The sequence below is a fragment of the Suncus etruscus genome, chromosome 16 (genome assembly GCF_024139225.1).
Source record: "Suncus etruscus isolate mSunEtr1 chromosome 16, mSunEtr1.pri.cur, whole genome shotgun sequence".
In the NCBI taxonomy this organism is placed as follows: Eukaryota; Metazoa; Chordata; class Mammalia; order Eulipotyphla; family Soricidae; genus Suncus; species Suncus etruscus.
In genome coordinates this window covers 35,528,038-35,543,678 of record NC_064863.1, presented here as the reverse complement: position 1 = coordinate 35,543,678, position 15,641 = coordinate 35,528,038, and the positions used below count along the sequence as shown (strand labels likewise).

The 15,641-nt window shown below is 38.2% G+C and overlaps 1 protein-coding gene across 6 annotated transcripts in view; it reads right to left on the bottom strand.

Annotated features, from left to right (window-relative positions):
• LIMCH1 (LIM and calponin homology domains 1) overlaps positions 1 to 15,641 on the bottom strand; it is a 384,023-nt gene that overhangs the window by 190,560 nt on the left and 177,822 nt on the right. For all 6 annotated transcript variants that reach the window (XM_049790107.1, XM_049790108.1, XM_049790111.1 and 3 more), the window contains exon 3: positions 10,187 to 10,256. In XM_049790107.1, coding sequence (XP_049646064.1) covers positions 10,187 to 10,256 — 70 coding nt within the window. The remainder of the gene's footprint in view (positions 1 to 10,186; positions 10,257 to 15,641) is intronic.

Sequence of the window (15,641 nt, the reverse complement as noted above, 5' to 3'; positions counted from 1 at the left end):
GAAATTACTACTGAGATCAGGATTGTGACTTCCAGTTCTCTCTTTCTCTCTCACACACATTCTCAATTCTTGCCTGTTCACTCTAATTTAGCAAGCTGCCATATTGTGAGATATTGTCTATTAACAAGGCAAAGAGCTAGGACAGCTTTGATCAACAATCTGCAATGAGGTGACCTATGTCAATATTCATGAGTGAGCTCAAAAGTCAATCAACCTATCACCAACTCTTGAACTGACACTAGTTAACAAGTTGCATCTTGTGAGACACCTTGTACTTAAGACCCAACTAAGCCATTTCTGGAATCTTAACCCAAGGACCTCTGAAAGAATAAATGCTATTTTATTCTGTTTTAAGCCACTAAGCTTGGGGGAATAATAATGTAACTCCTCAGAATTAGATTACTAATACTTAGACCGAATAAGAAAACTGGATGGCAGGTAATAATTTTTTCAAATGAATGAGAAGAACAAAAATTCTTACTGAGTGTTTCTAAGTACTCAAAATAGTACAAAGAGACTAACATGTGGGTCCCGATAACATCAATGAACAACCCAAATCTGGCTGCTCCAATGGACTCAGAATTACCTTAAGCCTGCTTAAGTCACCAGAACAAAGAGCTGGCACAATGAACACACTTGAGCTCTGATTTACTATGTTGTCAAGTTTTTATGACTTGGGTCATAACTGTTATCCTGGTTTTAAAGTCATTTGTAGTAGAGATAGAACTTAGTTTTGGGACAAACTTAAAGACCATCTTTAAATATTCAGATTTTATTCCATTTGCTGTACATAGCCACTAAAATAAAGGACATTGGCACTCAGTTTTCAGAAGCTACCTGTGGAATCTTCTCCAACTGACCACACAGACCACACTGATATGGGGAAGCATCAAATCAATTAAGCACCTCCTGGGCTTATATTCTATCTGATCACACAATTGAATATACTTATGCCTTCCCATTTTTGTGCCTATTTTCCCCTATAGTTTGTATTTTTTGATTTCCAAACTTAGTAAAATGCTAGTGCCATCCCTTCTTTGGTGTGGTATAGCACCAAACTTGAGAGCAGTAAACTAAGCACTCCTTCTATGTGGTATGGAAATGCCAAGAAGCCTCTTGAACTGTGCCAGGGTTGGATAAAAAAAGGAAGTATCATTACATTGCATTTTGGCAGAGGCTTTCCCAAAGGTCTATTCATTTCCCTCAATGGAATATGCTTCCATCACAGAGAACATCACTTAGCTACCACTTATTTCCAAGACCACCTCCAGAGTGCCTCAGTGGCTCCAAGCAACTACCACAAAGAGCAGAATGTGGCAGGGAAAAAAATTACATGTGTTACAAACCTCTTCTGCCCATTTAGAAAGGTGAATTTTGGCTGTGCCTATTCTAATTGTTGTCGAGAATCAAAATCATGGGTGAAAAGGGAACTGAAAAGAGCTAAATCCAGCTGGACTGATTTGCACTAAAAAGGTTGATATTTGGTATTAGAAGACAAAAGGATAAAGACAAAAAACAGCACAATATGAATCTGGAAGATACTAGTGGCTAGGGGTCAGAAGGGATTGGCAAATAGGAGCTAGTAAAAGAAAGAAAGATTGGGAAAAGAATGTGTTTGATTTGCATGTGGCAAGAGAAAGGAGTGAGGAAAGTATTTTAGGAAACATTGCATGTTGTTTTTTTTATGTTGCATGTTTTAAATGGAACCTCTTGGAATAGTTTTTGGAAACTTTTCAGTAAAGATATCTAGAGCTTCTTAAAAATTAAAAAATATTACAGTTGACAATGTTTTGCAATATTATTAATGATAATCTGATTTTTTTTATTATTATCAGTTCTTGATCTCAGGCCATTTTTCATTGGCTGTGACACTTGAGGTATGGCTACTACTTAAGACAGATTTAATAAGGATAATAATAGAAATAGTCATCTATAGTGCCCTTTAAAATAAACCACCATCTCCATTTGATGAAATGAACAGATCTTAAATGAGAAGGATGAGAAATGGTTTTATGAGAAAACATATGAGTTCTTTTTTGAAGTGACTTCAAACAGGTGCTTAGAGTGTTGTATTTCAATGATATAGTCTGAGGCCTATTGGTGTGGACTCTAGCAGAAAAGGTACATAACCTGGGTTGGAGCAAACTGAGGACCAAATCTGAATTCTGACTTTAATATATTAAAAGGTTGGCAAGGTCTTTACACATTTGTTTCCTGAAATGGAGGAAAGGTATAAAAATAAAGACATCACAGGGCTACTGGAAAGGTTAAGAAAGACACGCTAGCACAGACCCCCATGGGAGAACTATAATAGATATTTCACATATGATGATTATTGTTGAAACAGCTTAAACTACAGGTTTCCTTTTTTGTCTGTTCTACCTTCCTGCTGGCGCAAAATAATAACAAAATGAATGAGAAGCAGATGCCAAGTACAAGTATTTGATTGACTTTTTCTGCAATAATCCATACTAAAGGAAGTTGTAAAATATCAATTTAGATTTTAAGAAATGGATAGGATAGGGTGAAGCACACAAAACCATCTAAAGCTATGACTAAAAGAACCATTTCTTGGCAGACAGACCATCCAAAACTCATGGGACTCAAAGTTAATGGTTGTCATCTTTCTAAAAAGAAGGATTTGAGGTAAAGCCTCCTCACTCCTGCATCTCAGTTTTTAAGATTTTTCATTCACATCTTTTATCTTTTATTGTAGACATATTTTTTAAACTTCTGATAACAGAACTATTAATTGTCTTATTTATCAGCTCTCTTACTCTGATATTCCACAAGCAGGCAACATCAGCTGTGGCATACAAGAAAGCAAAGACATTCTAAATGTTTCCTACACATTTTCTACTGAGTTTATGAAAACTTACGTTTTAATACGTTTCAGGAATCTCAGTTCTAAGTACATTTAAAACCTTACCATTCAATTCAAGGAAAGTACATCCTTTTTTCCCCTAAAGGGTAACTTCTTGGGTGGTTATGGGTTACTAAGAGGAAAGATAATACCAGTTAAGTGCCTGCCGTGTCCCACAAAACTTTAATGAAAGTCAAATTGATATTTTTGTGAAGCAAAGCCTTTCACAGAACTCAGAAAGAAAGATATTTTCAAGGTACTGACCTATAGGGAGAAGAAAACAAATGAACTAAAATAGGCAGCCTTTGCTTTTTCTTATATCTTGTTTGAAGAGTAACATTTCAAGATACCTCAAAAAGTTGAGTGCATTCTCTGCAAAAGAGTAACCCACAAATACCATTGGATATTTGTTAACCTCCTCTGCACACATACATACACAAAGTCTTTATGTTCGTATGTCACATACATATGGTCCATTGTCTACTGAATACACTAGCGAAGAAACAGAACCAAAAAGAATGACATAGACTCAGAATTTATCTCCATTTATACTGGGTATGTGTAGAAAGGCATGTGTCCTCATCTGTAAAATGAACACATCTAAGATGCCCTTCTAGGAATCCTCTTTCTCTTGGCTGCCTTTGTCCTCCAGGATTCACGGGTATGATTTAGTGAATATTTCAAACAACTCTAAGATGGCTCAGCACCTGAAGGCAGAATCCTCAAACATCATTTATTTCCAATCATACTTACAGAAACAGACACAAATACATGCATACATACATACTTACTTAAACAACCTTTACAACCGAAAACTTGGCTGTATTCAGCTTAATCCTTAAGTTTGCTATTATAAGTAAGGATTTCATACTGTCTCTCACACCAAGTGCAATGTTCCTGGGATGAAAGAACATTTAGCATGAACTCCAACTGCTGTTCAGTTGAGTTTCAGGATATGACTAGATTGTGCAAGACTGACAAATTTGCAGACTAACTGGCAGTGTTTTTAAGCATCTCTGGTATGCCAAGATCCAAATTTGAGTTCCTTCTCTCTGGCAATAATGAAGAGCATCACTAACACCTCAGAAGGAATGCAGCATCTGCAGGCAGTCACCATGCAGCTTCCAATGTCAGCAATCATTATGGAGAAACACAGAGTGGGCTCTAGGGGCTTCGCCTTCTTGCCAGGAAATGATTTTAGACTACTTTGTTTTAACACCTTCACCCCTGAATTCTTCATGACCACAGCTCAACACAGGGGATAAAATTCACCTATTCATGTCGTGTGGCAGAGCCTACATGAGGTTCTAATTTGGGGTTGCTAGGGAAAAACACGCTTCTCTATTTATATGCAAATCAAACCACTGGGCCATCTGAGTGGATTGGCTTCTCAGCAACAGTCCAGGAACACACCTGGGTCTAGGTTTCAGACATGGAAAACCCTCTGGCCATGTATCTCAGAACCGTATGGCTCCTGCTACTGAGACTCCTCAATAGAAGGTCAATTCTCCTGGCCAAGCACCAACTCATCTGGAGTTAGTACCTGTCTTTGGAGAGTTCTGTCCTTTTCTAACTCTCATGCACATAGGGAGATGAAAACTACATGCAGAGAAAACACTCACACAAAAGGTTGCAACTCTATGGCCCACAAAGGTCTCCGTCATATTCAAATCTACATTTTTTTCAAATCTACTTTTATGTGCTATCCCTTGATCCTTCACAAAGATAGAATCTATTTCAATCTCTAATATTTTATATTAAAAAGTTTTCAAGCCTACTGAAAGGTTGCAAGAAATCAAGGCCAGAGTAATAGTATAACAGGTAGAGAGCTTGCCTTGCATAAAGCTGTCTTGGGTTGATCCCTGGCACCCCCGCAAGATCCCCTGAGACTTGTCAGGAATGATTTCAGAGCAAAGAACTAGAAGTAAGCCCTGAGCATCACTGGGTGTGCCCCCAAAACAAAATTTTAAAAAGTTTCAAGAAATAGGATCACACAACAGCTAAGTAAGCCTTATCTATTTAGATTGACACTTGGTCATATTTCTCTGCTTGCCTTCCCTCCATCTCTCCTTTCTTTTCTCTTTTATGCTCTCTCTCTCCCTCCCTCATGCTGAGTGTGCTGATGAAATTACAAATTATATACATAAAGTTCCTTTTGAAAAAAGTATTACCTTTTGGGGTTTGAGGCCACATCCAGTGATACTCAAGGTTTAATCCTGGTTCTGTGTTCAGGGATCACATCTGGTGGTGATCAGGGACTATAAGAGGTGTCAGGGATCAAACCAAATATCAGCTATGCACAAGGCAAATACCTTAAAGCCTTGTATTATCTCTTTGACCCACAAATTCCTTTCTTTGCTGAACAATTCAAAGAATTATTGGGTATAGCATGACACTCTATCTTCAAACATTCCAGTATGTGCATCTACAGGGATGAAGTGTATTTCCCTACATACAGTTATTTGTGACAAAATTGAACTGCATTCAACACTGAGAATGCTAATATTTGATTCATGCACAACTTCCTCAATTTTTAAAATTTTTTCAGTCTACTAGTGTTGCTCAAGGATCACATCTGACATTTGACTGTTGTCTCTCCAAATCTACCTATAGGACAGGGGCAGTACTATTAAAGACATCGCCTTATTGAAGTGGGCACTAGCAGTTTTACAGTATACACCCAATTTGGGCTTCTCTGATTTCTTCTCCAATTGGATATAGGCAAAATATGTTGGTGGTCAGCATATGATCAAGGTCATTTGTGACTTTCTAGTATACCACTGAATGATTTTACACTTTTTAGACCCACTTTAGGTATTAATAGGTATTTTTAGTTTTAGTTTGATTTTCTTTTTAGTTTTTTTTTGTTTGTTTATTTTTGTTTTTGGGTGTGTGTGTGTGTGTGTGTGTGTGTGTGTGTGTGTGTGTGTGTGTTTTGCTTTTTTGGTGGTCACGCCTGGTGGTGTTCAGGGGTTACTCCTGGCTGTGTGCTCAGAAATTGTTCCTGTTAGGCTCAGGGAACCATATGGGATGCCGGGAATTGAACTAGGATTCATCCTGAGTCAGCTGTGTGCAAGACAAATGCCCTACCACTGTGCTATCTTTCCAGCCCCCTCTTTAGTTTTGAGGCAATACTCAAGGATCATTTCTGGCAGGGATCACGGGACTTATGTGGTGTTAGGGATAGAACCAGGGTCAGTTAAACATGCAAGGTAAGAACCATATCCTTATACTATCTCTCTGGATCTGCATTTCTATAAGAAAAGACCTTTTGGACTATAATATAAAAACTCAAGTCTTCACAAAGGAGGTGGTTTTCATGGGAGCTCAATAAATAGGTATATTTTTTTCAAGAAGATCAGGAAGATAATATTATATTCATAAAACATATCATGGAAAAGGGCATAGTTTGAGGAACCGGGAGTTAACTAATAATTAGGCAGGAGAGGAGGATGGCCTACTCTAGGACAGTAGCCAAGGAAATTCAGACAGATAGGAGAAAACTGTCAGAATCTGATGGTGAACTAGGGCAACTGCCTATCTCTGATGATTTTGCTGGCATTGGGAAATAAGTAGGTAATAAGCCAGAAAGGTCATTTTAGTCTGATTTGAATATGCTAGGTTTGAAGTAATGGTAGACTATCCAGATGGAACTGTCTAATGACTAGAACAAGAGGCCTGGAGTTCAAGGGGAAAAAGGCTGAGGAATCTTGGTTTGGGTCAATTCTATAAGCAGTTGGAGTCAGACAAGTATAGGCAAAGTAAGGGAGCAGTCAATAAGATTGCAGAGAATTCTAGAATATTAACAGAGGAGAGGAGCGGGTATAATGGAAAGGTCACAATGATAGTTCATAAATTTTGACCTGCAGGAAAAAGAGATTGGCCAGATTTGCAGATTCAGGAATCATTAGCACAATCAAATGCACAGTCATTAATTATAGAAAGTAAAGATAATTCTTGTTTAGTTTTCCACCTAAGCAATTCACTAAAATTTGACACTTATGGACACTGAAAGAGTCAGAGCGCACAGATCTTCTGAGTCAGAACTCCAAATACAGGTTGTCACCAGGTTGTTTCTGATCACCTGGCTATAAAATAGTGTTCCTGAAAACTCCTGTTACAAAGGCTGTTTGTTTGTTTGTTTGTGATTTGCAAAGTTCTGGGTTTTAGACATACAAAGTTTCAGGACCAATCCACCACCAGTGTCAACCTCCCTCTGCCAATATTCTCAGGATTCATCCCAGGTCACCCCACCCCCACCAGCACCCCTAAACTGGCCAGTATAACAGGCACCTTTTAAACTTTGGTTGTTAAAGTTTCACCTCAAGATTTTATTGTTATTGACTCTGGCTTTGAGATTTAGTTCTGTCTTTTTTTTTTTTTTTTTTTAACACCAACAATGCACACAAAGGCTATCATTAAGGACACAGATGGAAACTTCATTATATAGCCCAGAAGAATGGTTCATTAGTCACTGGCAGTTGAACTCAACCTCTAACCTGGTTCACCTCCCCAGGGTAGAATAGGACCTGAAAATTCCAATCCTCTAATCACCAAGTTGGTTCCCCAGGCAACCAACTCATCCTCTGGGTTTTGCAGATGTTACCTCATTAACATAAATTCTGGTGTTTCAAATAACAGAAAACTCTTTCCACCTTTATGAAACTGGAGGTAAATCAAGAATCAATGGCAGAAAGCCTAAAAATCAAGAATCAATGACAGAAAGCTTAATACAATCCCATCTCCCAAAAGTGCTCACAGTTCTCTTTGGACACATTAATATCTAATTGATTTTAGGTGCTCTGTGCTAGAAACAAATTTAGGCCAAATATGTGATAAAGAAAGAACACAATCACAAGATTATGAAAACAAACATGTAAAAAAAGGTGATATAAGATGACATTAAGTAGAAAAATGTTAGTTAAAATAAAACTAGTAAAATAAGAAATAAACAAGCAAGGAAAAAAATGAAGTAGAAGGGAAATCAAAGGAAAAGGAAAAAATAAAAATCAAGTTATAAAAAAGGAAAGCAATTGTTTCCTTGCCTACTTGTACCAAAGTAAAGGCAATATGAAAAGAACATTTGATCAGAAATAAGAAACACTACAAAGATCAAGATATATCCCATATCCCAAACTCTTTTTTTTTTTTTTTGGTTTTTGGGTCATACCCATCAGCGCTCAGGGGTTACTCCTGGCTCTATGCTCAGAAATCGCTAATGGTAGGCTCAAGGGACCGAGCATATGGGATGCTGGGATTCAAACCACCGTCCTTCTGCATGCAAGGCAAACGCCTTACCTCCATGCTATCTCTCCAGTCCCATATTTCCCAAATTCTTAATTTTTACTGAAACTAGGAAAAATTTCTATTTTAATTTTTAATGTTTTTTTACTTAGGGGGCCAAATTTGATCATGCTAGGGGTTACTCTTGGCTCTGCACTCAAGAATTATTCCTGGTGCTACACGGGGACCATATGGAATGGAAGGATCAAACTCATGTTGACAGCATCAACTGTACCTACTCACTGTACCATCTCTCTAGCCCCATGATTCCTATTTTAAAGTAAGGTTCCAGATGTTTTTCCCCTGAGCTTCCAGATTCAGACTTGCTTGTTTCTATTCGGACAGATTTCTTTTTGACTTTTCTGAGCTTTCTGCTGATCTTTGGTTGGTGAGGGCATTACATTCTAGAGACAAGAGGTGCAACAGAATTGGGACCCAACAGATATGTAATTTTCTAAAATAATCAAATCTGTCCTTGAAAATGTATCTACCTATTCATGGACTTGTTTTGCCACAATGATACTGAGTTATCAAACTGGAAAGATGTTTTCAGGACACATCATTGATTCACTACTAATAAATACAGGCAATAAAATGTATCCAGTGAAATAATGCTATGCAAACATGTGCATGTGAGCATGCATGCACGCACAGTGTACACACATACTTTGTTCTCTTTGCTCAAATCACATACTTCATGTCCATGACCTCTACAGTTTCAGTCGTAATTAAGTGTTTTTTTCCTTGTTTGATCTAGTTTCAATTAGTCATCGTGATATGGCAAAGAATCTATTAGGGACCATCAGTAAGGTCCATGTAGCAGCCTGTCTAGATTCCTGACATTTTTCTCATTGTTTTTTACACCAGATGCACAAAAGCCAGTCACAACAGACAGTGTCGCTGAGTAGATTCCAGAACACGTGCCCTCCCAGCTTCTCGTGCACAAATCTGTGTGCACACATACACACATGTACATATGAAGTTTTTTCCTAGAACTTAGATTTGGTTGGTTTTGAAGAATGATCTTCCAGCTTTTTTTTAACCGATGGTAACCAAAAAAAAAAAGGGCAAAATTAATTTCTAGGAGGAGGTCAGCAGATATTATAGTTGATAAAGCACTTGTTTTGTATGCAGTTGACCGAGGTTCTATCCCTGGTCACCCAAATGGTCCCCCAATTTCACTTGGAATGATTCCTAAATAAAAAGCCAGGAATAACCTTTTAGCACCATTGGGTATGGCACCCCAAACTAAAATAAATCAATAAATTTCAAAAGTCATTAAAAAGATAAATGTATTTTTTAAAATTTCTGCCTTCTGAGTGTGAATACTTTCATTTTGTTAGGTTTAGATGAATAGGTTCAGAAGGACAAGGATGTGTTTGAAAATGCTTCAGGGGATGGGAGAATGGGAGGGAAACTGGGGGAAATTGGTAGCAGAAAAAGGAACACTAGTGAACATATGGGTATGGGAACATTGTATGACTAAAATTTAACCAACAACAACTTTTAACTCTGTATCTCATAATGATTCAATTATTTTTTTATTTTTCTGGATGACACTAGGATCACCTTTGTACCCCATTACATCTACAAATGTGGTATTTAGATACAAGTAGACTTTTAAGATCGAAAATAGCAATTTATCATGAAAGTACTGCTTGCCAAGCATGGAATTTTCTTTCTCTCTAAACCCATTCCTCTCATCTCAGAAGATGCAGTCAAGAATTACAATAAGAAAACCATAATTATAACCTTCCATTCCTTTTACTGGGTCAACCTAATTATCAGTCATCCACCTCCCAAAAAATGTACCTGAAAGAAATAAGGTCCTGATTACTCACAGGAAAAAGCTAAAGATTAAGATGCCATTTAAACATAACTACAATCTTTCATTTTATGTGACCTCTCAGCTTAATGGATTCAATGCGTTCTCATTCAAGAATATATATTGCCAGATAGAGCAGTGTAAATGGCCCTGCCATGACCTGTAGGTTAGAGGAAAAGAATATTGGAAAATAAATCTCAATTCTGGATACTCACCAATCCTGCAATAGGGGTAGGCAATCTATTGATCTTTTTAACAAGTCCTGGCTTTATAGCATTCAGCAACCTGTCATGAAAAAAGGCAGAATGTCAAGTGAGACATAAAGCAAGATGGATCACACAAATCACTTTTATCCTTGGCTACAGTGAAACTGCCGAATCAGAAAAGCAGTGAATTTAAAATATGCTGTAAATCTCAATTATGTGTCTTCGTGCATACGAGTGAAGAGCTTTTCTGACATTAAGTTGGGCTATGGCAGGTAAAGTTTTAGAAAGTGGAAACGTTGGGAGGGCAGAAGGAATGGAGACTGGGAGGTCCTTGGAGTGAAAGGACAAGGATGTGAGCTGGTTTGTGGGAAGTGCCTAGGATTGAAGCCAGGTCCTGCTACACAAGTAAGTCTTGTTCACAATTCTCCTGGCTAAGGCAGGGGTCTCTCCAGGGATGCACTAAGTTCAGAGACCAACATCTATCTCTGCAAATAATTTGCCAAGACTAATTCTACCCCCAGACCTTCTTGCTCTTTGCGTCGAGTGGCTTGTTAAATGTGGTTGAACTTCACTTAAGAAGGGAAGAATATATTTAGCAAGAGGTTAACCAATCATGTCTTCAAGATTTTAATGCTGGTTGACCACAATTCCCTAGGTGCAAAAGATATTTGAGCAAAACATTCTTAGAGTAAAGGTTGAAATCATGTAAAAATGGTAATGCAAGCAAGGGAAAGCAAAGAGAAACAACTATAACAGTTTATCTTCAGGAAATATTGGTTCAAAATGAAAAGAAACAAGGCAGGAAGCTTGTAAATTAAAACAAGGCTGGCATTGGGGTTGATGTGGTGGAACATAACATTTGCAAACTCAGTGGTCCACGAAAGAATAATTGAAGGCAGGGGCTACAGAAGGGAGGCATTTATTCCCACATTCAGAAATTAGAGGAGAGGTAATCAGGTAATTTATCTCAGGTTATAGTGCAAAGAGACACAGGGCAGGTGCTTAATATAATGCAGGGATTAACAAACTATGGCTGTAGAGCCACATCTGTTCCAATGCCTGTTTTTGCAAATACTTACACTGGAACATGGCCATACTCATTCAGGACATATTGTATATGACTGATTTTGAGTTACAACAGCAGAGTTGAGTTGTTATCACAGCAGAATTGAGTTGTTATGACAAAGAACATATGGCAAATAAAGCATACAATTTTTCACTATTTGGCCCTTCGTATACCGTACATACACACAAAATCACCAACCACTATTACACTTTATGTAATCCAAGGTTGTTGTAAAACCTATCCTTGACACATTTCTACAAATAAGTATCAAAGGAGCCTTTGATCTGGTTTAGTCACTAATCTTGAATCAGCCTATCTATGACACTGACATATTAAATTAATATTGAGAAATGTTCCTCTTATGGTCATGATAGTCAGGCTATTCTGTTCGCATACCAATGGCTCATTTCCTGTTCTCAGTAACTTTCATCACAATTCCACCCTGCTAATGGGCTTGGGGCTCTATTCATGAGCTTCTTGCCTGCCATGAACTGCAAGTTGTTTAAGTGTTCAGGTATCACCTCTTTTGGAACTACTGGTATTTTAACTTCAAAAGATCTTGTTCGTTCTTGTCATAGAAGCCAGAGAAGACTGAGGCCTGCTCTGAATAGCTGGTCAATGATACAGCCCACCACAGCAGCAGGATTTCTCGGACACTTGGAGAGGCAGTAGCGTTGTCCCATATTTTGAGGTTAAAGTAAATGGATGTTCATGTTATATCTAAAACAAAATATTTTAAGGTACAACATTCTTAATATACATCATTTTTTCTCACTAGTTCACTAGTTCTTTTTTGTTTTGTTTTGTTTTGTTTTTTTTGGGCCACACCCGGTAATGCTCAGGGGTTACTCCTGGCTCTGCACTCAGAAATTGCTCCTGGCTTGGGGGACCATATGAAACGCCAGGGGATTGAACTGCAGACCATCCAAGATTAGAGCATACAAGACAAATGCCTTACTGCTTGCGCCACTGCTCTGGCCCCACTAGTTCTTTTATTAATAAATAAATTATTTAATCAAATCACCATGAGATACAAAGTTACAAAGTTGTTTATGGTTGAGTTTCAGTCATATAATATACAATATATATACATATAATATATAACATCCTTCACTTGTGCACATTTCCAGTCACCAATATTCTTAGTTTCCTTTCTATTCACACCTATGCCCTCTCCCCTGCCTGCGTCTATGGCAGACATTTTTCTTCTCTCTCTTTTTTCTTCTCGTGAATGTCCTCACTAGTTTTTAACGAGTCTATTTTAAGCTGAATTTATAAGAGTAGCAGAAAATGAAAGTGTTCTTTTTAAAAAAGAATAAAAAGATATCCAGAAGATGTATATAGTCAACCTGTCTCACAGAGTCCACTCATTATTTACTACATACTATTATGTATCCCTGAGACTAGTCCCTGAAGGTAACCTTTAAGGCTTTGAAGACAACATACAAAGAGAAACATTAAAGGAATAGAAAGGAAGAAGTCATGTAAGAGATATCTTACAGGAGATATCTCAAAGGTCATGAGTGCATGCTTAGTATGCAGTAAGCCCAGGTACATCCCTGGCACTGCATTAAGGTCCTCTGAGAACTGCCAGGAACAACCCTTAAACACAAAGCTGCGAGTATCCCTGAGCAATGGCAAGTGTGGCCAAAAAGAAAGAAAAAGTACAAAAGATGAAATACACCATATCACACACATTGCCTAGATCAGTGGTCGGCAACCTGCAGCTCGCGAGCCACATGTGGCTCTTTACAATTTTAATTTGGCTCTTCTGTGTGCCGGGCGGCCCCTCCAGGAGTCAGGACTCTGCCCCTAGCCTCTGTCACTGCGCACCCTGTGTGCAACCCCAGCAGCCACGGCCAGCTCCAAGAGTGTAAGATGATACCCCGTATCAACCCTAAACAAAGGTGTTCCCCCAAAGTCCTCTTCCTTTCTTAAACCCCTTCCTTTGATATGTAAAAGTCTACTGAATATGTACTTTTGTCTCTCTCTCTCTCTCTTAACCTGAAGCCTCCTGGTATTGGGAATTGGTTTTAATAAAGAGGTGTTCTAGCTTTTGGGGCTCCAGGCAGAGAGTACAAGGTAAAAGGCCATGGACTCTATGATCATCCTTTCCTGGCTAGCTTGGTTTATTATTTCTTTCTTGCTACCCTGCTTCTTCAGACCAGGTTGGGTGGGGTTTAGAAATACAGTGCCTGGAGTGATTTTAAAACACATATTTTATTTTGCACAAGAGTGGGTATCTTCCATGAAGGGATTCTCAACCCAGAGTTTTCTCTTCTGTGGATTCTCATGTTCAGAGTATTCATGATGAAAGTTCAGGGCCGGCGTGGTGGCGCTAGAGGTCTTGCCAGCGCTAGCCTAGGAACGGACCGTGGTTCAATCCCCCGGCATCCCATATGGTCCTCCAAGCCAGGAGCAACTTCTGAGTAACCCCTGAACGTTATCTGGTGTGGCCCAAAAACCAAAAAGAAAAAAAAATGCTGTTTTTCATATTGATTATGACTTTCTGCATAATATAAGTGCCAATCAGAAATTTTTGCAAGAGTGGAAACATTTCAATATCTCCTTCTCAGACACAGCTATCCTAGAATCAGATTCTTTGTTGAACACATCCATCTTATGTCTCACTGTAAAAACTACTTGTGAAACTCCCCTGCAGAGAAATATTAAATTCATAGAGAAAATGAACAATGTCTGCCAAATACACAAGCTTAGCTACCCATTCCTTGTCCAACTGGGGCTGTACAAAGTCAGAGTTCTGCTCTCACAGGAACTACACTACTTCTTCCCCCCTTGCCAACAAGGTGAGAGAGCACCCTTCCCCTGAATAGCCACTTCACTTCTTCATGGAGAAGATGCTAGTAGTGGGCATCCATACTCTCACTCAGGGTGGTGAATAGCCTGGATTTGATCACAATTGTGAATCTCACAAATTATCTTTACTGTATCATCTGTCATAGAGTTTAGTTCAGCAGAGAGTTTTTTGAATCCAGTCTATCATACAATGAGTAGATACAATGTACGGGTGTGCAACTTCTGTTTCTTGTGACTACACAAAATCACTGAGCCATTCACAGTGCATCATCTGTACATACATCAACACATCAGATTATTATTCTGAGTGAAATGAATCAGAAGGAGAAGTGTAGACACAGAATAATCATTTGTGGCATATAAGAATAATAAATGGCTATATGGTAATACTATCTAGAGAAAATAGAGATAAGGGACAGGAGGACTAGTCCATGATAGGAAGCTTGCCATAAAAAGTGCTGAGTTCAGTTAGAATAGAGAAAGGTACATTATTAGAGTTAATCCCATGACAGTATACTTCAGGGGTGGAGAAACCCTGTGTCTCCTAGGTCAAGGGAATTCCCTCTACAATAACCCCAATAGTTACTGTGCCTATGCAGGGGGATAAAGAAAAGGAGGGGAAAAAAAGCACAAAACAATTATTTTTCTACATGTTTATTTATCGATTGATCGATTTTTTGACGTCTTTATTTTGGTGTGAAGATTACGGTTGATGTCTCCAATATTATTTTATTTTATTTTGTCTTGTCTTTCTCTTTCTTTTTGCATTTGAGCATGAGTTAATTTCAGAACCAAGACTATTGTGTGGTGCCTATCTTTATTGCTGTAGTGCTCACCGGTTATTTAATTTGATAATTTTTTCTGTATTGTTGTGGTGTTTCAATTACCTTTTTCACATCCTCTCTCTACTGAAGTAGAGAGACTCAGCCCATTTTCAGAGTATTTGACTTTTGACTTCTTTTTTTCCCCCTCTTATTTTGTACCCCATTCTATTGCTTTTCTTGCCTTCAAACAAAACCACATACCTTGATTTTTCTAGCTCTGCCTCTTAAATAGAAGGGGAAACGAGGGTTCCAGGACCAAACAGATATGAGATCACTAGTAGTAAGCCAGACAAAGAGGGGTCCACCTACTCTAGCAGCCCAGGGGGTGATGGTGGGTTATATGGGTTGTAGAAAGGGAACTGGAATGGGGGGAGGACATAGTTGGTGATGGGTATTCCCCTGATTCAATGTTACTATGTACCTAAAACACTACTGTGAAAGATATGTAAGCCATTATGGAAAAATATGTTTTTAATTAGAAACTTTCTTTGACTTACATGTATTATTATTATATCAGTTATATTATATGTTATGTTATGTCACTAAAAAAAAGAAGTGTATCTGATCTCTAAAAAAAAAAAAGAGAAAGGTACATTATGACATCGATAGTTGTAACATATCACTCTGGACAAGAACTGGATGCTGAAAATGAATAAGTGACATGCATGGTACCCTTTAGTTAACAATATTGCAAACCATGGTGTCATAAAGGAAAATTTGCAAACCTCAGTGTCATAAAGGAAAAGAGAGATAGAGA